The sequence below is a fragment of the Drosophila albomicans genome, chromosome 2L (genome assembly GCF_009650485.2).
Source record: "Drosophila albomicans strain 15112-1751.03 chromosome 2L, ASM965048v2, whole genome shotgun sequence".
NCBI classification, from domain to species: Eukaryota; Metazoa; Arthropoda; class Insecta; order Diptera; family Drosophilidae; genus Drosophila; species Drosophila albomicans.
The window spans coordinates 19,370,417-19,395,194 of record NC_047628.2 but is presented as its reverse complement, the minus strand read 5'-3'; the positions used below and the strand labels follow the sequence as shown (position 1 = coordinate 19,395,194).

General features: G+C 35.9%; 1 protein-coding gene across 2 annotated transcripts in view; it reads right to left on the bottom strand.

Annotated features, from left to right (window-relative positions):
* Nucleotides 1-1,374: 1,374 nt before the first annotated feature.
* The window catches only part of LOC117564833 (calmodulin-lysine N-methyltransferase), a 36,708-nt gene continuing 13,304 nt past the window's right edge, over nucleotides 1,375-24,778 (bottom strand). Inside the window, exons 1-2 of one of the 2 annotated variants that reach the window (XM_034243757.2) lie at nucleotides 22,336-22,871; nucleotides 1,375-3,731 (exon numbers count right to left, since the gene is read on the bottom strand). In XM_034243757.2, the coding sequence (XP_034099648.1) occupies nucleotides 2,223-3,629 (1,407 nt within the window). In that variant the 5' untranslated portion in view covers nucleotides 3,630-3,731; nucleotides 22,336-22,871 and the 3' untranslated portion in view covers nucleotides 1,375-2,222. Of the gene's footprint in view, nucleotides 3,732-22,335; nucleotides 22,872-24,778 lie in introns of those variants that run through there. The other variant, XM_034243758.2, reaches the window with a different exon arrangement.

Genomic DNA, 24,778 nt, shown 5'->3' with positions numbered 1-24,778 from the left:
TCCGTTGCCCACTTGCCTGCCGCCTCCGCTTCATCGAGAACTAGGCAAGATAATGGTTCGAAACCAAACTTTTGCTAAAGAAAACCAAAGTGTGTTTTTACCATGTGCCCAAAAGTAGGCAACGAAATTTTTGCACACCCACAGCAATCTGCTCTATGTGTTTTTGTGTATGTGTTTATATGGCAGCTGCTGCTGCTATGTGTGTGTGTGTGTGTGTTTGTGTATGTGTGTGAGTACAATGTGTGGTGTGTGGCGCATAATTGAGTGGTCGTCGCCAAGTATCCTGATTTGCATAGAAAGACATGGCAAACCAGCAGTCGCATGTCATTAGCAGTCAGCCACCCAGCTGGTCGAAGTTGACATGGCTTCGCCTCGGCCTGGCCAGGCCAGCCCAACACACGCGGCGTATACGCAATACATTGTCGCCCAGTCACCCGCATCCTGCTCGTACTCCTGACTTTGGCCTCTGTCACTGTCGATTGTTTGACTTGGGCCCCAGCCAGGATTACATGTCTCGAGCACATCAAACAAGCTTACTTACCAATGACCTCGTTAATGACGCACACAAATAGCTTTAAGTACATATGAACAGAGACACACACATACACATACACCCACGCGCATACACACGCATGGACAGAACTGAGTTGTGTGTGCATGTTTTGTTGAGTTTACTTTGTAATTTACGCTTATCAGATTTATTTTTATTTTTGATTTTTTAGCTGGTAACCAAAAACGCAAGACAAATAAGTTTAGGCATTAGCAACTGTAGAAAAGAACAAATAGTGAGATACCCTACATAAATATTAAATAACTTTTAGAGGTAATAGTATTGCTGTTTAATGTTTTAATAATTCAGTATGGCGTCAATCTCTTTGATGTATTATTCTTCTTTAATCCTCATCTCAAATATCACACTTTATAATGACATTTTAAGCAGTGCGCTTAATGAGCTTAAACTGACCCAAATATGCCCGTAAGTAAAATGTATACTTACCGCCATCAACCCCCACTGAGAACCAAAAAAAAGGGGAAAAAATAAGAATCAAATGGGCGCACGAACGCAGGACATGCTGACGTCGTTGGTGTTGTCGTCGTCCTGCTGCGGCCTGCCATAGTCCCAGTGCCTGGCACAATTAAAGTAATTACCTCGCCGTTGGTTGGCCGGCTGGCTGCCTGACTGGCAATATAAAAATCGCTAATACTCTTTAATAAACGACTCGCCAATCGCTCGGTGTGTGGTCTGATAATTATCATTGACATCACAATGTGACCTGTCTCCTGTCTGCAAAAGGGGTAAAGCGAGGCTAGAAGAGGAGGCAATACTTACATTTCCCACTGTGCGATCATTAAATGTTATGACAATTGCATATGTGTGACATTTGATACTGTATTTGTGTGTGTGTTTATCTTATCATCATCATCTTCATCATCATCATCGTATAACCATTAACACATGCTCTATAATTACATAAACTAAGTTTAGTTAACTATTAATTAATTGGTCGAGCGCTGGCAACGTTTTTGGTTTTTGGTTTTTGTTTTTTCTTTTCTCTATTTCTAAAACAATATCTTTAGTATAAGGAAAATTTGTTTTGTCTAACAAAAAGCAGCCTAAAAATTATACTATACAGCGTTAAAAATAAATTGAAGTAATACTTGTGTGTCTGTGTTTGTTTAGTGTTTCTTTGTTTGTTGTTTGTGCTTTTTGTGTGGTGACATTTTAGGTAACACAAATTGTTTATAATTATATAGTGGAGTATTTTGTGTGTATATCGTAAATAAAATATTTTTGGAATTAACGAAAATCAAATTTACATGTTAAAGGAATTTTGTTATAGAACCTAAAATTGCCAATATGGGTTTAAAATATATAAATATAATAAAATAATATATAGTACAATTTGATATATTTATAATTAAAAGTTTTCAATTTTTAAAATTGTTGCTACATTTTGCGGGAGGAATTCTTTGCAGGCCTGCACTTAAATATTTTATAATAAATATTTTGCATTAATTTGGGGGGCCTCTTTCAGTTAGCTTTTCTAGGTTTATATATTTTAGGTGTAAACTGGAATTTGCTTGCTATCAACTAAAACATTGACTAAACTTTAATTGAACCTACTTCTAAGGCCAGCTGGCCCAACAGCTGACATTGCATTAATTGTACCTCGTGTTTGTTTTTTTTTAAGTAGCCCCGCACCCCTTTCCTCTTCATCGCTCTAGCTGTGCGATTTGCAGAGACGCAAGAGCAGCGGATAGTGCAGATCCTCATCGTAGAGCGCCGAGTCCGTCTTGAGCTGCAGATGCCGTTGCCAGATGGTCTCGTTGTAGCGCGTGGCCAACTCAACGCGGAAGCCACGTGCCACACACTCATCCCGGAACACATTCAACGTGCGACCACGGCGCGGCGCCATGATGAGCGCAATGCCATGGGGTGCCAAATAATACCAGATGGTATCGACCAGCGCGGAGCGAGCCTCGTCGAAGAACAGACAATCCGCACACAAGATGTACTCGAACTTGTCCTGCTCGGCGTGGGCACGAGCTGCGGATTCCTGCCACTTGAGCACCGAGCATTTGGTGTAGCAACTTAGCTCGTTGAGGCACACAGTCTTGCGGACATTCTCCACGCTCACCTCATTGCCATCCGTCAGATGCACCGCATAGGGTTTGGCATACTTGGCCAACATGAGGCCGGCCAACGAGGTGAAGCCACCGCCCAGCTCCAAGATCCATTTGCCGCGATACGCCGCCAGATCGGACAGCACCAGAGCGGTGAGAGCTTCCTCCGAGGGCCAGACGCAAATGTTGCCCGTGTTGTTGAAACCCATGAGATCGTTGGCAGTCAGCTGGCGTTCCATGTGGTGAATGTTCACCGAGTACTCGATGTCGTTGTGCAGCTGCATGCGATACTTGTACCAATTCTCCGTCTTCCCCAAACACTTGAGGCTCACATGATCCTCGAAGCTGTCTTGACGCAACAGATCAAAGCTCTTGAAACGTCGCACCGATGCCGTTTGCTCCTCGCTAAATTCATCGCTGGAGGAGCTCACCGTTTCCTCGGAATCTTTGCGCAGCACTTTGGCCAGTATGCGCCAACGTTTTTGCGCCGTGTTCTGCAAATTGGGCGTGGCTGGCGGCGTGGGCGGCATAAACCCATTGCTGACACCGACGCAGGTTTTGCCCGTGACAATGTCCTCCATTTCAAGTTCCTCCTCGACACTGGGGCTGCCCGCTGAGATTGGAGTTTGTGATGGCATCTCCTCGAGATTGTTATCCTCGTCTTTGTTGTGATTACAATTGTTATTGTGGCTGTTGCTGCTGTTGCTGTGGTTGTTTGTTGCCAGATCCATTAGCGCATTGCGTTGCCGCGTCTTTGAATGCGTGTGCTCCTTGAGCGCATTCAGCGTATTATCGATATCGTATTGCAGCATCAGCGATATGGTCGCAATATGTGTTGGACTCGTTCTTGTTAGCTTCCTTTCCGTCTGCTGTTGCTGTTGCTGCTGTAGCTGTTGCTGTTGCTCCTCCTCCGCCTCCTTTTCCTGCTTCTCGTAGTTGCTGCTCAGTTTCGTTTTTCTGTTTCTATTTCTGTTTGATTTCTTTTGTACTAAGTTTGCTGACATTTTTCTCAGGTTGAGTAGTTGTTTTTTTTTAGTTTTTGTTGTCGTTGTTGGATGTCGGCTCGGTTATGCTCCTATGCTCTTTTCTTCTCAGCTTCTCGTGCTCTGCAAATTGGAAAAAAGAAAAAACCAAGAACAAGAAAAATGTATGTCAGTCAAACAGCAACATTAAGCATATAAATTTATGTAAGCTTCGCTGCTGCCACTTCGTTCGCCCTTTTGAGGAGGCAACTTTTGGCATCAAGTTTTTAAATTAACCGCCGGCAAACTTTTGCTCCGTGTCTCAAATTTTTAGTTACATTTTACGGTAAATGCTGCCTTGGCTGCTTTTCGCCCCATTATTTTGCAATTATAAATTTTTAATGGCTTTAGCAATGCAAATTGTGCGTCCATAAAGTCCAAAAGGCAACAACAAATCGTTGACTAATCTTTTTTCAGAGGTAGAGATATATGTATATGGGGAAAGAAATAAATTAAGACTACTATGCTGAAAATACTAAATTAACACGGATGCTGTATAATAAAAATAAAAGAAAGGATATAAGTAAAATTTGAAATAATATTATTAAAAAGACAAAAATGAGGTAAAAACAATAAACAAACTTTTCGAAAAAAGAAAATGAAACAAAGAATTTGCTGAGGTAAGTATTTAGAAAAGGTAATCTTTACCCTTGAGCCAATTCAATATCCCTGATACTCAAATCTTCCTTCTGGTTGTCGAATTAACCAGAAATTTATGATACTTGCAGGGTTAGCATCGAGAACAAATAATAAGTGTTGGCAACCCTAGCAAAATAAGTCTCTTAAAAATGTGCAAGGATATGGCAAAGTTAAGACTAATTATCTTTTAGCTTTTATACTTTGTATTGCTGCCCCTGAAAGTAGGCAATATGCATATACGAATAATGTTTATACGATATTTGTGTTTTAGCCATAACTCAGCCAAATCCTTAAGGATCTGGAAAGGATATACCTTTTTGTAATCAGGGTAACCATGACTATAGATTGGCATTCAAGGCTTTTGGAAATCTGTCAAAAAAAAGAACCTCAAATTTTTGCAAGGGGTAGGTATGGAAAAATTAGCAGAAACTCCAAAAACCCACTTTATCTCAGCCATTTGAAGGACAATCAGGATGCCCTTTGGCATAAAGATAGCTCTCATCAATAGAAACCAATTAGTATACCGAACAGGACGAAAGTCCTGCAAACATGTAAATTACAAGGACTTTTTAATATCGAAAAAATAGCCTATATCTCGGCCGTATCCTGCCCGATCCTTGCGTGTCCTATGTCAAACAAAATATATTGATGATACCAATTAATCTACCAAAGGACATTCAAATCGTTCTTGTGGTTCTTGAGATATCCTGCAATTTGCAAATTTTAGATTTTCCCCTTGACCCCGGAGCAAAAAATTTGAAGTGTTAGATTATTAATTAACCCCATAATTTTGGTATGCCAATCGATAGAGTTAGTCCTTGCGATCCTTATAATATATGTTCTTTACAAATCCGGCAGGATATGGCCAAATTATGACTGATTTTCATTAAGTTGAAGTAGCTTGCATTTATGAATAATTCTGGGGAGTAAAAAACACATTTTTAATAAGAAAAAGTTTTGTATTCTGAAAATAGCATATATCTCTTTCAAATTCTGTCTGATCCTTGGGAGTTCTGCCAAGGGTCATTAAAATCGTCTTTGTAGTTCTCAAATTATCGTGCATTTCACACATATTATTACAAAATATATAAAAGTATGCAATTCATTTTTCAACCATTTTGCATTTATCGTGGACTAAAAGTATGCAACAAATAGTAGTATTGAACTTCTAATGGTGGTGTCTAAGAATATGCAATCATTATTTATGCATCACATATTAAGTTCTGTATGTAAAAATATGCTACACTTTTAATTACTGCTGATTTGGTTTTCAGATCAAAAGTATGCAGTGAACTGTTGACTTCAGTATTATTCCATGCGCACGAAAGTATGCTACAATTTAAATCATAAATTGACTGTTAACCGTTGAAATGTGCTGCTACGGTTGGTAATTGGATACTAATAAATTTCTTATCATATTATAGAATAGTTTTGTACAAAAACAAAAACCAAACAAAAATTGAGGTTTATATTAAACTGCTCTGGATTATTTATGTAAATGATCAGCTATGTAATTGTAGGTGGTTATTGAGAATCGCCCTTAGATAAACAATATAAATTCCGTTCCCCACTTTTAGTACTGAAATACTAGACGATTCATATTTAAAAATTTTCTTCTCATGTTGCAAGTGTCTTCACTTTACACATACTACTCTTTCTAAGATAGGAAACGCGCTTCAAAATTACCCCGTTAATTACATTTTAAAAATGCCAAAAAGGCAGTGAAAATTTCAGTGTATATAAAAATACAACAATATACTTAAACGAGCTAACGTATAGATCACGTATGATAATGTGGATATATGTATGCATGTGGATTATAAATGCAGGACCGAGAGTGTGTGTAGACATGTGTATGTGCATTACATTTGCATATGTTCCGAGTTGTTGGGCCTTTTGTTATATTTATTGTTGATGCTATAGAATGAACTTGCTGTTGCCTGGTCATATAAATTCATCAAAATTAAGAAATTTTACAGCTCATAACAATTTTAATTGTGCTGACGTCGTGACGTGTGCACGTGTGTGTGTATGTGTGTGAGTGCGTGGGAGATTGGGAGGAGGAATTGATTGAGGCATAGGGGACTTTTCAGGCAGACAGCAACAACAGCAACAACCACAAAGTGAGAAGAGCATATGGAGCCTGTTGGCGATAAGAAGGCATTCGATTCTGATTAAAGGGTGGGTGGTGGAAATGGTTGGGTGGCTTGTTGGGTGGTTGGCCGCCCCAGCGAACGAGCAGCCTGACCATCGACACCTGCCCTCGGCTCGCTTGGTATGTGTAATCACAGTGAGTGTAATTAAAATGCTGACGAATCAGAATGCGAGTTTGTGTGAGTATGCCCACATATATTTGCTAAAGAATGTGCTGTTATTATCCCGATCCCGAGCATTCACTTAAAGCGGATGTTGAATGCGGAACTCATTGTATGTGTGTGTGTGTGTGTGTGTGTGTGTGTGTATGCGTGTGTGTTGTGAACTGAAGCGCAAACGCTGTCGGGGCACATTCATCATAATTCCATTTAAATGCCAATGCTGCGCAAAGAGGCCAGAGGCCATCGCCGCACTTAATTGATGAGAGTTCAAAGGCTGCAGGATAACATTAAACTGATTAGCGAAACGTTCGAAACGAACTTTCAACTTTGGTTGGGTTGAAGGTCGCTTTAAACCGTACATCCGAGTCAAGAGTTAAGATAAACAATTCAAAATTGATAAACCCACACACAGAGTTTTGTTTATCTAAATGCGATAAAACAAATGACTTTGCTTGTAATGTTGACTTTACAAATAATCGTTAATTATACGCAGTGTTGGCAAAGTTACATCAATAACAAGATAATATGGCTGGCGAAGTGAAAGAAAAGCTTGTTAAACAGATTAACTAAGCTAATAAGCTGTGGAAATTAAGAATTTGGAGAATGATATCATTTAGGATTAAAAACTGAAGAACTTTGAGTAATTGCATATAATAATAAAGTTTGCTTAAGTTGATAAGGAAATTTAAATTTTAAAAGATTGGTTTATATTTTAAATTATATTTTCATATTAATTGAATATTACGTATACGAATGTATAATATAATGAAAAGTATTTCTATGACAATATTTAATAAAATAGTTATACAAAATTTTCATCAGATTATTTATATTAAAAAAAATTGATTGTATTGCATAGCAAACTCTCTTAGAAGAACTATACGCAATGCTGTCACCAGACACAATAAGTATTTTATTGCTGAGTTGAGCGGTAAAAGATTTTGCATATTCAATTTCTGCAAGTAGTTGAAAAATCGAGAAATAATTCCCAAAAGTTGTTAACAATTGAATTAAATATGCAAATAAAAGAAACTGCCAACAGTTTGAATAATTCGACAATTATCCAGAGCAAGCCAAGACTGCCAATAACAAATCACACAAAGCACGACGCACTTGATCAAACATTAATAAGTTTTTTGCAGCCACTTGAGAGAACAAAAGAGAAAGAAGGAAGTTGGGAGTTGGGAAAATCCTGCAGTTAAAGTTTTCGTTTGTGTTTACGTTGTCGTAGAGCAAACTTGAAGTTTGCTTAATGCTCGTTCAAAATGTTGATTTGCATATTAAAAACATGAATATTGAGCCAATGGCGGTAAAGTTATTTTGGACACGAACTTGCCTCACAAAATCTTCTAAAAAGGATTTGGACAAGGAGTTGAGTTTGAGTTGAGGCTGAGTTTCAAGTTGAGTCGTTTGCTTAACTCAAGTTTTGTACAATGAAAACTGAATAATGTGGAAAATACGCGGCCCAGAAACTTTCGAGAGAAAGGCCAAGCTCAACACCTGGTGGCCACTAGCTGAAGTTCGGCTAAAAGCATACATTAAGTAAATTTGCAAGTACAATGCGAAGAGGGAACCCTTAAGGGGTGGACTGGGCTTGGTTATGCCATTGATTGTAATTTAAAGTTTTTTATTTTCAGGCAAATTTTCAAAGCGTTCAATTCAATCACTTGTGCAAAAGTTCGCTCGCATTTGTGGCGAAGCTCTGACGAGTTGGACAACAACGACGACGTCAGTCGCCGAAACTTGAAACCAAAGAACAAAGCGAAAAAGGTTCGTTCGTCGATTGCCACACACATATTTGTTCCCTTTCCCTACAGCTGACAACAAAACTTGGCCCTCGGTTAGAACGCTGTGGGTGTGTGAGTTGCGTGAAAACAAAGTGGAAACTGGGCAAAAGGTTCTGCTGTCAACCTCCCCCTAAAAATTCTTCCAACTCAAACTCCTGCTTCTGCTTTTCCGTGTCAACGACGCCGCAGCACGCAAACTTATATGGTTTACACACACACGCACACACGCATATATACATATATACATATGTATCTATGTACATAACTTTTATGTAGTACATATGCTGCGTGCTCTTGCTCATTGCTCGCATAAACTCGCACAATTCATTATTTATTACTTTCACTGTCATGAAAATTTGCTCAGCTTTTTTTTATTTTATTTTATTTTTTTTCGTTAGCTAACCTTGAAGTCATCAGCGACAACACAAACACTCACACGCAAGCACTTAAATACACACATAGCGTTACGCATGCCAATGGAGTTTGTCTATGCTGTAGATAAAGTCTGAAGAAATCTGATTATAAAGGGTTAAGTCAGCAGCGCTAAGCAGATAATAAAAGTCAACTTAATGAGCAGCTGCTCAGCGACTGTTGAGTTTAACGTAATGAATTTTAAATATAATTTAAAAGATAACAAAAAAAGAGACAGAGAAACAACAACAGCCAATAGAACTTTATTATTAAATGTTGTCAATTGGAGAGAAACCATTCGTCAAAGCCCAACAATAAAGAAAAATCTGGTTGTTGTTTCATTCAGCTATCACTCATTAAGAAGTTGACAACTAAAGTAAACAAAGTGTTTTTTATAAAAAGCTGTTCTCTATTACCAAAACAAAACGAACTCATTTTTATTCATTTTTTTATAATCTTTCATATTTTAAAATCCATTGTAATGCTAAGCTAAGCTGCTTGACAATCGTTACAAAACTAACCAAAATCACAAACCGAAAAGAAATTGTAATCCACAAATATAAACTTGAATTTAAACTTTATCTGCAGCAGCACAAAAGACAAAATCAATTTCTTATCGAAATTGCAAACATTTTAAACGCGATTATCCCCCGCCAAGCGCACATGTGCTATGTGTTGTGTTATGTTGTGTCTTGACGGTGCTCGAAATAAACAATTCAGAAGCCATAAAAGGCGACAGGTGTGTCCAAGCAATTTGCCAAGTAGATGACTTGGCTGTAAAACTAGCAGTTAATAGAGCATATTTATATATTTTATATGCCATAAGCGAGCAGATACCAGAGAGTAGGGAACATTATTATCTGCCAACGCGACGTATGCGTAATATTCAAAAATGAATCGCTTTTTGGAGCGTCTTAAACTTTTATTAGCGCATCGATTTATGGGCCAGCCAACTCTATCTCTAGCTACATAGATTCAACTCTATGAATGTCTAGCTATATATAATATATATATATATATATGCATGTGTGTGTGCTCTGTTTTGTTTACTTTTTACTAAACATTTACGCAGATTTACAGTCGTAAGTTGATTCAGACTGAACTTTTTCGCAGCTGCCGCAGCAGCATCAGCAACAGAATTTGACGCCAACGCATTTATCAGCACAATATTGTAATCGTATAGAATCGTATATGTATACAGTGTATATACTTTGTCTACTCGTGTTTGCATTGCATTTTCTTTTTTGGAAATCACATCTGCTCGGGGGATACATTTTTGGCCAGCGCATCCCTGCGGACAAAGTTCAAGCATGTGGCACAAAATGTAAATAAAAATGCGATTTTTCTCCTTGATGAATGCACATCCACAATAATAAAATATTAATTAAATTATTTACACAGCCAGGGAGCGAGGCAAGATATTTGTGGTCAGCAGGTGGTCAGTGGTCAGTAGCCGGAAGTGAGTCGCTTTTATTGCCTGTCATTCAAACTTGGCCCAAGATAACGCAATTAGACGCTGGAGTGCTGTTTGCACTGCTGACAGACAGACGGAGAGAGAGAGAGAGATTGAAAGGGAAGTGAAGCTCTGCTTAGCTCAGCTTTGTGGCACGTGGATGAGGTGAGCGAACTTTTGCGATGTGTGACATTCAGCAAAAAGTTCAAGGAGCTCTGCATTTGTTTTGAAGAGGACACACTCCAAAAACTATACGGTGACTCTGCACTTTATCCACTTCTCTCTCTCCCTCTTCACACTTACGAGAATACTTCGTTACGTTTTTTTTATTTTATTGATTTATTGCCAGCACTCACTTGACATTTAAGCTAATCTCTCACTCTGCTGCTGTTTCTATTTTCAATCTCCCACGTTTCCTAATCTCTCTCTTTCTATCTCTTGCTTATCTACTACATTTTTCATTTCTCATTTTTTAAATTTGCAATTTTTGTTATTATCATATTACTTTATTTCAGTTTTAATATAAGCCACGTAGCGCTAAAAAGTCATTTACATATTATGCCAGGCCAACAAACATGCCATGGGAAAGAGTCGTCTTTATTTTTATTTTAATAGCTTATGACACAGTTTTTTAATACCCTGCAATGCAAGACTTTAAGCTGCATTTCGTGTGTATTTTTGAGTACAGAAATTAATACTTTGAGCTATAAAATAACCATGAACTTAATGTTGAACAAATATTTGTATTTTCATTTCTTTCTCAGCAACTCTTGCGCTTTTTTTTCATTGAAAACTGTATTTTTAATGAAATTTTTACAGCATATCTACCCATCGCCTACTGCCGCTTTTAACTGTGTTTTGTATGCGGAAAAATGCAAAAGGCAAATATGTAAAACATTTTTGTTCAAATAGCTTTAAGTCGCCAAGTTGGCAAGCCAAGCTGTTAAGCATGCGGCACAGTGGGCATGACTGCCACATCTCTGAAGCGGCAGAAGGAGCACCAGGAGTGAGGGACAGAGGGGCGTGATTACTTATGTGGTAACCTTCCAAGCAAAAGTAAAATAAAAGCGCTGAAATCCCGCTGTGCCAAAAAATTGTAACCAGCAAACTGCTTGACCTTTGGGAGGCAGCAATTTGAAGTCATAGAAATACATACATATACATGGGATATATTCTATATATAAATTATGTATGTGTGTGTGTATAAAATGCTTCTCCCCCGGGTGGCCAAGCGAAGTAAAGTCGAAGGCCGTGCTTGAGGAATTTTTGTACAAGTCATTGTCGCGCGTTCTTTAATCATTGTAGACGAAGCGAAAGAACATTTGTTGTGAGGCGCCATCATTTAAAAATAACATCATCAGCTGACTCTGAATGGAGCAGCGAGTTCGGCGAGGACAAAAGTTCACAGGACATTACATCGTTAGCACCAACATTAGCAAAGAGACGTCAAAGAAAAAGTAAGTGAAAAGAAAAACGAAAATGGAGACATAGACAAAATTTGAGAAGCGCTAATCCAATTTTTTTTTGTAAGCCAATTAGCTCTGTGACTGCGTGGGGAGACGGCAATTAATTTAATAAAAATAAATACAAGAAATCGAACGAAGAACTGAGTGAGATGTGCTGCAGCAAATGCAAAAATGTTTCGTTTGCTGCAAACAAATAAATAGACACATAAATAAATAAACAGGCAAATTGTTTGCGCAATAAACACACACACACACACTTGCGCACACCTGTAGTGTGTGTGTGTGTGTAGCATATGTGTGTGTGTTGAACGCGGAGCAGTGACAACGTCTCCATGACTACAATTCGCTGCAGCATTTGAATCAGAATCAGTTTCAGCTGCCAACAGCCAGGCAGCCAATGTGCCTGACATCGTTGTGTCCTTTGACAAGCAATCGGGGAGCAGAGGGAGGGGAGTAGAGGAGTAGGGGAGCAGCAGGAGCTGTTAGTGAGAACATGCTACATGGACACTATGTCAGTCAGTCTATAAATAGTAACACAGCTTGTGGGCGTGTCGACGGGGGGTTGGGCAGGAGCAACATGAGCTTCGTGACCAAAGTGCCTGAGGTGCAGTTGCCAGCAGCATCGACAGCATCAACAGCAACAGCAACCCCCAGCAACAACAACCTTAATGCTGGCAACAACATCAACTCTGGCAACTGACAGCGGCATCGTGTTGTCTCGATGTCGTCGTCGTCGTTGTCGTCTAGCATTGGTTAAAGGTTTCCAGTAACCATTGACAACGTTGGCTTTTAAGCACACTCACAGAATTCATTCGCAAATAGCATTAAAATAAAGTTGCTGCTCCAAAAGCGCATTTCATTCAACTCGTTGAGCACTATTACTAAAATTCTTCGCATTTTATTTGAGCAACTCTCATCTTGCCACAAGCAGATTTATGTTACTTAATATAACATACTTGGCAAAAGTAATTGCCACTTCTTGTTTAATACGTAAAAGAGTTGTTGGAATTTCTTTTTTCATATTTTACTTGTAAATTGAAAAGTAAAAATAAATGAAATAGCACACACATAAAACATGAGCTCTCAAGTATTTACGTCTTTTTTAATAAATGCAAGTTTTTTGCGGTTGATGAGCATTCCTTAAATGATTCACTTAGAAATAAGTAATTTAAAGTCGAGTATGCTCAACTATGAGATACCCGCTTTCCTTTTTCAATAATGCAATTTTCTTCAAATATACAAAATAAAAAATAATGCAAATATACCAAAGGTTATATTTGGTATATTAATTTAGTACTACATATACCACAGAGTGGAAAATATACCAGACTGTCAGCCAAAGCAGCTAAGACTCTATTGCAGTAGGCGACTGTTAAACACCCGCTGCACAATGTGAATAAGAGCAAAACACTGCGGTATTATTCTTAAAATATACCGAATTAATATATCACAAAAATACTTAGATGTGTCAAAGGCTATATTTGGTATATTGATAGATTATTACATTTAAAATATACCATAGAGCACAAAGTAAACGAGAGTATTTTTGTATGCTGAAGAGTAATTTTGTTTTACTTTCAAATAAAGAACAATTTATTATTTACTTCATTTTTTTGCTAAATCCTACAAGTCATGGTAGTTGTAAATGTAAGTGTTGTTCCTTAAATGCTTCACTTGCATTCAAATATAATAAATTTGCTAGCCTAAGAGCTTTTGCTTGCTTTCAATGATTGTAGCAACATTTTTGTTTTATCTCTTTTGGTTTTAACGCCTCTACACTTTACTCTTCAAGGCGGGTTTTGTTGGCAAAGGAGATTAAGAATGTTCCTTTCATAGCACAACCAATTATTTTCCTTTTTTTATAAATCTTAAAGTACTTGTGTTTCTCTCGTTTTTTCCTTCGGGGCACTCTTAAACTTTGTGTTCCCGCATATGTTCAATATAAATGAATTAAAATACTTTCACGTTTCCTCCATTCACTTCTTTGCTAACCTCTTTTAAATCACTTGAATATTTCATTTAATTCCATACTCTTAAACTCTTCTTTTCAGTTATTTTATAACCTATTTTAAATAATGTGCTTTTTTATTTCAATTTGGCAGGCATAAATATGTGTAAAATTTCCTTTCAATTATTTTCTAACCTCTTTTAATTCACTGGAATTTGGAATTTATTTATTAAACACTTTTTTCAATTATTCGCTAATCTCTTTTAAATAACTTACTTTTTTATGTATATATTCAAATTAACAGGCATAAATATTTAATATTAATTCTTCTAACCTCTTTTAAATCACTCGAATTATTTTAGCTTTTCCCTGCCATTTGTTAAATATATAATATATCATTTAAAATGCTCTTTCGTTTTCTTTACTTCATTTCCTCTTCTAATCACTTGTTTAATTACTCTTTCCTTGAACTCAAATTTTTATGGTTTTCATACGCTTAAACGAAGATAAATGCTTTTATATTTTAATAATCTGGCGCCCTTTGGCTTGCGTATTTGGTTTTTATCGACAGCACTCGTAATCCTTTGGCAGACAGCAGTCTAAAAATAGTAGGCTAAACATAAATATCATTATAAATAATTCAACCTTAAATGCCTTCCGTGTATTTGTTGTTTTCTTGCAGTGTACTCCACACATATTTATGGCTAAAGTGGCATGAGCACAACTCTGTTGCTACCTCGACAACTGCTGTTGTTGCTGCTGTGTTGCTGTGTTGCTGTGTTGCTGTGGCTGCGTGCCACGTAAGTGCTCCAGTGGCGCAGACCAAAGGCATGCTAGGATTGTCAGGCAAAAGAAGAGGAGCAGGAGGAGGAGGTGGAGGCGGGAGCTGTTGTTGTCGAGAGATGCTGAGGGATGCTTAAATGCTTTCATCACTCAGCTGGAAAGGCTGGCACGCTTCAGCGCTCGCACGCACAGCCAGAAGAAGAAGAAGAGGGAGAGCGAGTTACCCAGGAACAGAGCCTAACTAGACCAGTTAGCCAGGATTGGGTCAACTGCCTAAGTAAACATCATTCACAATTGGGCAGCGTTGCGATGTCAATTGACCTTTGGGCAGCTCATAAACAGCGTTACCTTTTTTTTCCCCCGTCCTGCAATAAACTCGATGCTCGAAACTCGCAACAGAAACTGGTTTACGGCTCGTCGACGACAAATTTGCCCTGCATGATTGATGGCATGACGAATTGAGAATGAGTACCCTGTGTGAGTGTTAGTGAGTGAATGAGTGCATAGCAACGGTTACAGTTTGCACAGATTTTCGAGTGCCGTCTATCGACTGTGAATGACACGAACTAAAGCTCGACAAAATCTTCAGATGATGTACAAATACCAAAAGTATATGGCCAATACACATCTGATGCCGCAAAAACCTGAAGCCAAATTGAGCAGTTGCCGACAGTTTATTTGAATTGGTAACATTATCGTTAAACTTAAGTGAGTTGTGACTTGTAACTTGTGACTTTGTCGTCTTCTATCTTTCCTGTCTTGAGGACAGCGTTTGGCCTCGAGAGTTAAATCTAGTAAGCAATTTAATCGACTCTGCTAGATTTGTTTGTTTAATCTGCACTATTTATTCAAGCATATAAATGACAAGCCGAATAATAATAGCAATGACAGCTGTCATAAAATGTAATTAATGCCTAAACAATTTAGTTGACAATTCAAAAGAACATTTTGCTTGAATTGAAATTGCCATTTTGCTAATCCTAAATACTCGATGCAATTTTATTCCATATGTCAATATTTGATTTGAATTGCATATTTCACAAAACAAATCACAATTTTGCTGATGCATTGAACTTTTGTGATCCATTTGATTACACAAATGCCATAAACTCTTTTTTTTGCTGCAGTTCAATTTCAGTTATTAAAACAATCATGTAAAATACAATAAAGTAAAATAACAACAATATGTGTAAGCTGAGGGAAATATACGAAAACCATTTAGCAAAATGCGCCTCGCTGAACATTTAATCCGAAAAAAGTAACATTTATTTTTCTAATGAACTTTGACACGTGTGCCGTGTGGTTCAATGGGATATAGGAGATGGAAGAGAAGGGAGAGAGTAATGGGGGATTAGTTGGGGTAAAAGTAGTTCGCGTGTCTCTGTCACAGGTCGAGAGCTGAGCATGGAAAATGTGAAAAGTGCATGTACAGAGCCAACGACGACGACGACTACGGCAACAAAGAAGTCAAGTAAAAACCAAAGCTGCAATGAATGAAAAATCAGCTTGGCGCATGCAATTTTGAAAAATGCCCTCGGCGGGCAGTTGACTAACGGACTAACTGACTCGCTGAATCACTGACTCACTGACTGCATGACTGCTTGACTGCCTGACTGCTGGACTAGCTGTCAGACTGACTGCTTGACTGACAAGCTGACTAGTAGCCGCAACAACACTAACAACAGTTGCAAAGTTTTGTGCACAGCACGCTTATCACAAAATCGCAGCAACTGCAGTCAGAGCGAGAGAGAGAGAGAGAAAAAAAAACGAACTAAAATTCATGGCAACAAAATGGAAAATATTGAATTGTGCGCAATGCTGCAAAACAATCATGGAATAACCAAGTGTGTGTGTGTGAGTGTGTGTGTGTAGCAGCTTATTGTGTTTACAAGAAATTGAATAATTGTTATGTGATTGAATTTAAGACGTTTTTGCAATTTAATAAATACAAAATTCGACAAACAGGAAATTTCAAATTTGTCAATGATAATAAATTGAACTCAACATGTTGTTATTGACAAACAATAAGAATCTTCCTATATATTAAATACAAAATTAAAAGCTAGAAGTAGTAATTAATTATTGGTATACTTTATATCAAAACTGAAAAGTAATCGAATAATTATTCGTTTAATGAACTTAAGCCATTTTAAATGTAATCACTACAAATGAACAAATTAGAAGTATTTAAAATTAAGACGTTTGCAATTTATTAAACACAAAATTTGACAAATAGGAAATATGAAATTTGCGGATAATAATATTTTTAACTAATGACTTACTAATGTTTATTTAAATAGAAGCCTGAAGGCCTCAGTCTCTCTAGCTCATCTCATTGCAATATGAAATTGTGTTCGTTAAAGCTTGAAAGTAATAAAATAAATAATCTAATTTTTTTTTTTAAATAAATTTAAAGTTTAAGAAACGGAAAGTGATAAGCAAGAAGTATTTTAAAATTAAACTCAAATTATAAATAAGAAAAGAACACTTCACATTAGAAGTAGAAGCTTCGCTAATGATAGAAAGTCTACTAAATAGTAAGGCTTAAAGGATATATAAAATTTAAGGTGTACACTTATTTTGTGAAACACTAGTGAGAAAAAAATAAAAGCGTCGTTTTAAGCATAAATCAATAATATAACAAAAAAGAATAAAATAAATAAACTTCTCTTTTATATAAATTAAATAACAATGAAATACAAATCGTTTTTAAAGGTTTTTAATTAATGAACTGAAATTGACAAAGCTCAATAGTATTATGATTAATTATTGGAATAAATACACAAAATGTTTTGTAAATTCCACCATAAATTACTCCACTTAAACTCCCAATAATTGAATATTTTTAAATCAATTGCTTAAACAAGAAAATGAATAATTGCTACATTAATTATCTCGAAATAAAATTGATGTAGTAAAAGCAAGAATGCGTCTGAACCAATATTTGACTGCATAGTAATACATTTTCTATCATATTCACTTCACTTTTTGCCATGAGCTCAACTAAATCGCTAGTTGATTGCTAAAAGTCCTGCTGCCCACAATATTATTACCAATATTATCATAATCATCATCATCATCATCATGATCATCAACTTTTTGTGCTTATCTCATCATAATGGTCGAGTGCATTTTGTGTGAGCTCTTTTTTAGCTGACGAGTCGTATGCATAATATATAGTGTGTGTGTGGCGATTGACTGCATTACGTATACGCCAAGCTGGCAAAGTTCAGCGGGCGGCTCATGATACGAATAGTCGCGCGCACATTATGCAAACTTGGCAATAAAAATTCAATTAAGTTACAAGGACGCAGTGTCAAGTGGCAGGGCTCGATAAATCACAAAAAAAAAAACATGAAATGAAATAAAATAAAACTGTTGCCGTAGGCAGCAGTAGCAACAACAACAACAACAAGAACAATAACGAGGACGGCAACAAGAACGACACAAAATTGTGACATGCTGCGCTGCCGTTATGACTTTGATGCACGTTTTAATTATAATTTTGACGCCAACTGTTTAAACACACACACACGCAATGCACACACACACACACACACACACACACAGACAGAGAATACGATAACACACATGTGAGTGTATGCTTGTTGTTGTTATTGTATCGCTTGCACTAATTGTTTGCGGCAGGGCTGCCTAGAAAATGCACAGAGAGAAAGAAAGAGAGAGAGAGCGACTTTGGTAAAGAGCAGGAGTGAAAGAGAGAGCAGTGGACTCTTATGTATATACGCCTCTAGCTTAATTGAGGGAACAGTCAGCACAAAGCACAATGGCCAGGACATACCACATGCCAGGCACACCTACAACCGCACAATCACATACACACAGCGCCCTGCATTGCACACACTCACACACACACACACATATGGTCAACATAAGTCAGAAAACCAAAAACATGAACACAGTCCACTCACGAGCCTCGTTCGATGCTTCGTTGCCTTTCATTGTTTCACACTCGGCATGGGGTAAATATGATATAGGGCAATCTTTTCCTTTTTTCGTGCCCAGTTATTAACTTTAACTTCTTACAGTTTTTGGACAAAAGTTATTACTGGAAATATGTGCATAAATATTTTGATGCCTATCTAAATGAAACTACAATTTGAAAGTGGTGCAATAAATTTTATGTTTAAAAATGAAAAGTTTTGATAAATATTTTCACAAAAATGTTTAGTAGTAGTTTGTTAAAAACTACATTTTTAATTAAATTTTTGTTTTTATTTATCAAGAGTTGGTAGAACTATAAAGGTAGATATAGTTAAAGTTCAAAACAATATTCATTATAGTAAAGGAGGGATTGAACATTTAAGAGCACAAAAATTGCATAAATTATGTTTGATATTGGAATACATTTATTTTGGAATTATTTTCAAATTGAAAATATTTTTCTTTATTTTTATTTTTTTATATATTATTTCTTTCTTTATATTTTAAGTTCTTTTTGAAGCAACCAATTTTTCATTTGTTATTTTATATATCTATTCTTATTAATTAAAGGTTTAATTTTATTATTTTAACATTTATGAGTTCTTTGAAATATATTTTAAAATAATAATAATAAATTTTCATCATTACTAAACTTTATTTCAGTTTAGTTAATTCTTTTTATATTCTTCTTTTTTAAACCTTTTTTAAAATTTTGGTCTATTTAACATTTTTTAGATCATCTAATTATTCAATTCCTTAAACATTGTTATATTTATTTCATTTCAACCTATTTTAATCAATTCTTTAAGCATTTAATGTATTTATTGGTTCTATTCAACATATTTTAGAGCTACCAATTATTCAATTCCTTAAACATATTTTTTTTCACCATAATTTAGAGCTAATTATTGAACAACATTCGTTATATTTATTTGTTCTTTTCAACATATTTTGGAGCAACTAATTATTTCAGTTATTGAAATTTCTCTTGAATTTATTTGCAATTTATGCGATTGTTTTGACTTCTCGCCTAGCATAAATTTTGGTTTTTCTGCAAAAGTTGTTGCCTCGCTTGATTTATAATTGTGTTACAAAAAAAAGTGAAAAGCAATTATAGCGCATCTGCTGTTCGAGCATTGTGGTTGGAAACTTAGTTTTCCTTCATTTGCCACAAAATGTAGGCAAATTCAGCAAAGGCTCAACTTTTGCTCAGTGTTCGCAGTGTATCAACTATGTCTGTATGTGTGTGTGTGTGAGTGTGTGTGAGGGGTGTTTGTTAGATTTATGACCTCCCAAGCCATAAGTTTGAGTGTATTCGTGTGAGAGTGAGCGAGTGTGCAAGCTGTACTCAATTAATACTCATCAGTGTGACATTAGTGCCATTTATTTGCACAGGCCGAGGGGGGACACTGAGGCAGAGAGTGGATCAAAAACAGAGATAAAAGATAAATGAGATAAGCACGTGCATTGCGAATTGTTTCAGCATCAGCCACGCCTCCTCCTCCTCCTCCTTCTCCACTGTATTATGCATAATCAAGGCTCATTTTCAACGCATTCGCCACATTTGGGAGCCATCAATAAATAGCTCATAAATTGCCGTCGGTGACTTTGCATCATTGATGGCAACAACATCCGAAAAAAAAGAACAAATTCACATTCAAATTCATCTCATTCATCTGGACTTTAAACATGAATAGCAAACTTTACGAGTGTGTGTGTGTGTGTGCTACTCATTTCAATTTTATGGTTCACGCTGTCACAGAAAAACCCCAAAAATGTGGCAGCCCAACCAACGAAAAAAAAACACAAACCTAGAGAGTGAGGGAAAATAAATTACTGCGACATTTGACTTTAATTTGGTCATAAAGTGCGATACAGTAAAATAAATTAAACGCCTAGCTAAATTTTAGTTTTGTAAAATATAAATAAATAAATAAACACAGCAGCAACAGCAACAATAATAACAACAAACAGTTAGCTAAACAATTTGTGAATGCCAGCAAATCGTTGAGCGTAAATCAAAATACAATTAATTCGCTTTTCTATTGTACAAGAAATATCTTTCGAATATTCAGCGCAGCTAAAGTTGAAAAATTATATTCAATTGTGTTTAATTGCGAGCAAAAATAATTTATTCGAAACTCATAAATATTATGGCAATAGGTGAGAATTTTATGGATTTATTTTTTGAATATTAGCTTAAAAATAATTGGCAGTGATAAACGATTTAAAATCTAAAATAAATTTATGGATTTATATTTTGAATATTAGTTGATTATATTTTAATATTATCGCTGCTTTAAATCCCTAAAATATTGCTGGAAATGAATTTTTTATTATTTTAAAATTTAAATAGTTTTTCTGTTTCAAAAGCTCAATAATTGCTTTAAAAGTGTGAAATGTGAAAATTCTTGCAATAGAATTTACCAGCTTACTTTAGTTGAAACTCATAAACTTTATGGCAATATGTGAGAATTTCATGGATTTACTTTTGCATAATGTGTTATTATGTTTTGATAGTATAACTGCCTAAAATCTATAGAAAATTGCAGGGAGTTTTTTTCATTATTTAATATTTAAATAGTTTCTTTTCTTAGAAAAGTTTCATATTTTACAAGTTCAATAATTAAAAAAAAATTTTGCAATAAAATTTAATTACTTCAGTAGTACCTAATGACAATATTTTTAGATATTAGCTTATTATGATAACTGCCTAACAGCAATTAATAATTTAATTTTTTTTGTTGGCGCTTTTCATATTTTACAAGCTCAATAATTGCTTAAAAATTTGTACAAAAATTATTGCAATATAATTTGTAAGTAAACTTTATTAATTTTAGTTTAAGAAACTTTATTGATTGACCCATTATGTATTAGCAAATTCAGCAAACATTTCAGCAACAATGCGAATTTGTGCAAGGATTGAAAACAATTTGCATTCAACAAATTTGCCAAAATAGAACAAACAATTGGCTGCCTAAATGTCAAAAACAAGCATACAAAACTAAACTCTGCTTCACAATAAACGCCTCCGCACAAAACTTTGCTGTCTAATCAAATTTAGCACTCTAATTTCACCTAATTCGTTGCCACATGAGCTCGTTGTTCTCGTTCTCTATTCTCTATTGAGAAACTCGACTGCAATGTGGCAAATTTTTGGTCAAAACGAAGCTAATTAATCAGTTTTGTGGGCCAGCAAATGTGCGTCAAACTTTGCAGAGCGAAACTTGAACTCATTGCGAAAAGTTTCATCAATGTAAAACTATTCATTTATAGTCAATAGATTATTTTTAATGTATTTCTAAGATGCTCCAGATCGAGCATAAGGTCAAAATTTGCATTTGGCAGCTGAATGTCTTAAGGCATTACGAAAGAGAAAGACTTGGCACTTCTTTTTGACAACTTGAGAATGGCTGGAAAGAGCGTAAAACTTTTGAATTACAATTTGCAATTGTAACATTTGAAGTTTATTTTAGTCAACGCAGCCAAGTTGACCTTTTTTGCTGGCTATGCGACAATGCGACTTTTGCAGAGAGTTGAACCCAGTCGAAAAAGTGAAAAGTGCCAGCTAAGGTTACAATTTGCCGTTGGCCAAATTTGGTCTGTTGACCCCGCTGCAGTTTTGGTATTAAGAAACTTAAGAACTAAAAAAAAAGAATAGTAATTTCCGCACTGGACTTAAATCAAAGTGTAAAGTGATAACACACAAGAGCTCAATGGGCTCAGTTGAAAGATAGTGAAAACAAAACTTTATCAATAGGCATAGTAACATATTCATGTCTATTTATAATGTGGCAAGATAAAAATAAGATAATGTTGCAAATCCATTGCATTTATTGCCTCGTAAACTTGCAACTTGATGAGCAGCTGCCACAACAGCAACAAAAACAACAACAAATGCCATAAATGTTTACAAATATCTCTGTTCATAATTTGCTTACCATTCCGTTTCTCTATTTTATTGGGTTATTTTTTCTCTTTTTTTTGTTGTGTTGAGGCAATTGAACTCGACGAATTTGTAGATAGATTCTCGTTGAAGAGCTGAGCGATATGTTTTGGTTAATTTGTTGTTGGCCTCAGCCTATTTATGAGTATTTAATCTGTGCAATTATAAGCACAATATTTTTATTTTGATATATTTTTGCGGCTGTTTTGCTGTTTCACCTTCTTCTTGCTTTTGCTTTTGCTTTTTTACAAAAATATATGTTGCAATTTGATTTTAATTAGAAAAACTGTTTAAAAATACGCCCAAGTGGCAAGTTGCTTGTTGTTTGCATATGCATTTTCGAAATTTTTTATTAAGTTGATAATTTTCGTTTTCACACACACACACACACACACTGTCACACGCACACGCACGAAGCGGAGTCGGGGGCGAGAGGAAGCGACAACGAACTGACAAAAATTTGTAACAGAAAACAATTGCAAAAGTGTTTTTGTGTGGACACTTTGCTGCGCTTTGCTTTTTAGCCGCGGCCAACGTTGCGTATGAGCGACGACAACAAACTGAAAACACCGAGACTAAACGTTAAACAGGGCGCCAGCCCGAAACGCTTGCAACATGTTCGCTCTGCAACATGTTCGCATCGAACGTGTTGCAAGCTGACGAGTTGTGGGTGAATGCCGCTTGGGCTTATCACTAGAAATTAAGACAAAAGCAAAGCTGCCTCCGTTTCTGCTTCTACTTCTACTTCTGCCGTTGCGGCATAACGAAAATTAAATGAGACCACAAAAGGAACAAGCATCACGCCAACAACAACAACAAACAGCCACAGGAATATAGTCCTCAAACGAGGGGGGCAAAGAGTAAATGAACTCTCTTTCTCTCTGTTGGTAAATCACATTTTTGGCTGTGGTTCATTTCGACAGATTCCAGCCAATTTGAAAGTACAGAAATTCCCTTTAAGCTGTTGGATTGCGGACTCACGAATATGATTTTAAATTATACAATGCTTACAGAAATTAGCCCCAACAAAAGACGACTAATAACTCTGCTTAATTGAGCTAAGTCAAAGCATACTTGATTGGTTTGTATTTTTGAGCTTCCATTGACACAAAATACAAATATTGATTTCTGGTTAACAAAACAATTCTATAGAAATCACAGCGAATTTTAAGAAATATCAAATGTCAGTTGCAAATTACAATAACGTTTTGCATACTTTACTTAAACGTGGGTTGAAACAAATAACCTTTTATGTTTTCGACTTTCACGCGGGTTGAAACAATAAACCGCATGGTTAAAGTTCAAGGGAAACTTTGAATTAAACTTTACAATTACAAGTTTTACAAAATTCGTTACAATTAACTCTAGCCAAAAAATGAATTACAACTTTTATATAGTACATTTTGAATTTTTTTACAATCTTTTTATTTACATATTTAAATAAAACGATTTTAAATAAATCCTAAGCAGTAATTGTAATTTTAAGAAGTTAAGAACTTTATAAACCTATTTGAGACTCTTGTTCACATTGACCATTCGATTCTCTCAATGGGTGGAATCATTTCATGGCTCTTTGGTGAGGCTCTTGGAACAATGAGATTGTCTCAAATCACCCAGGAATTATGAAAAGGCAATGATTGTCTGATATTTAATGAAAATATCGAAGCTCTTTTCAATTTGCCCAAGATTTAACAGCCTATCAAAAATAAAAATTTTGCTTAAATTTACTCATAATCGATACTATACTTTACATGTATTAAAAAATATTATTGCAAGCTATTAAAAATATGTCTCAATATATCCAAATAATGTAAATTTTGTAAATAAATTTAGATTTTAAATTATTTGAAATGTTTTCTAAGTTATTCTAATTATTTAGGAATCTTTTCGTGACGTTCTGTAAGTTTTACCCAATTAGAAAACACTATTTTCGTATAATTTATGTATATTATCGTATATCGTATATTATACTATGTCGTTTTGGTTTTTTTTTAAATCCCATTTATATCGCAGCAAACACAAATTTTCGCTTTGCAGCAGTAATTCATAAAATGTCTCAGCTACTTTGTTATTCCCTCTAGCTATCTCATTCTCTCTTAGTCTATCTATCTCACACTACAGCTTGACCCCTAGTTGTTGTTGTTGTTGTTATTCTCGCTGCAGGTGCAAGCAAATCAACACATTTGTGGGAAGGTGATTAAGGGGCCAAAAGGGGATTGCACTGAGAATTGCGGCTAGAAATTGACGTTTCTTTGGCTACAATTTAACGTTGGCCACGTTTTTAGTATTCTTTTAGTAGTTGTTGTTGTTGCTGTTGTTGTTGTTGCTGTTGTTATTTTGGTTTTTGTGTTGCCTTTAAATGATTTTCCATTTGCACATTTCACGCGTCGAAATGTTTTGCCTTTACTTTTGTTGTTCTTATTGTTGTTATCCACATT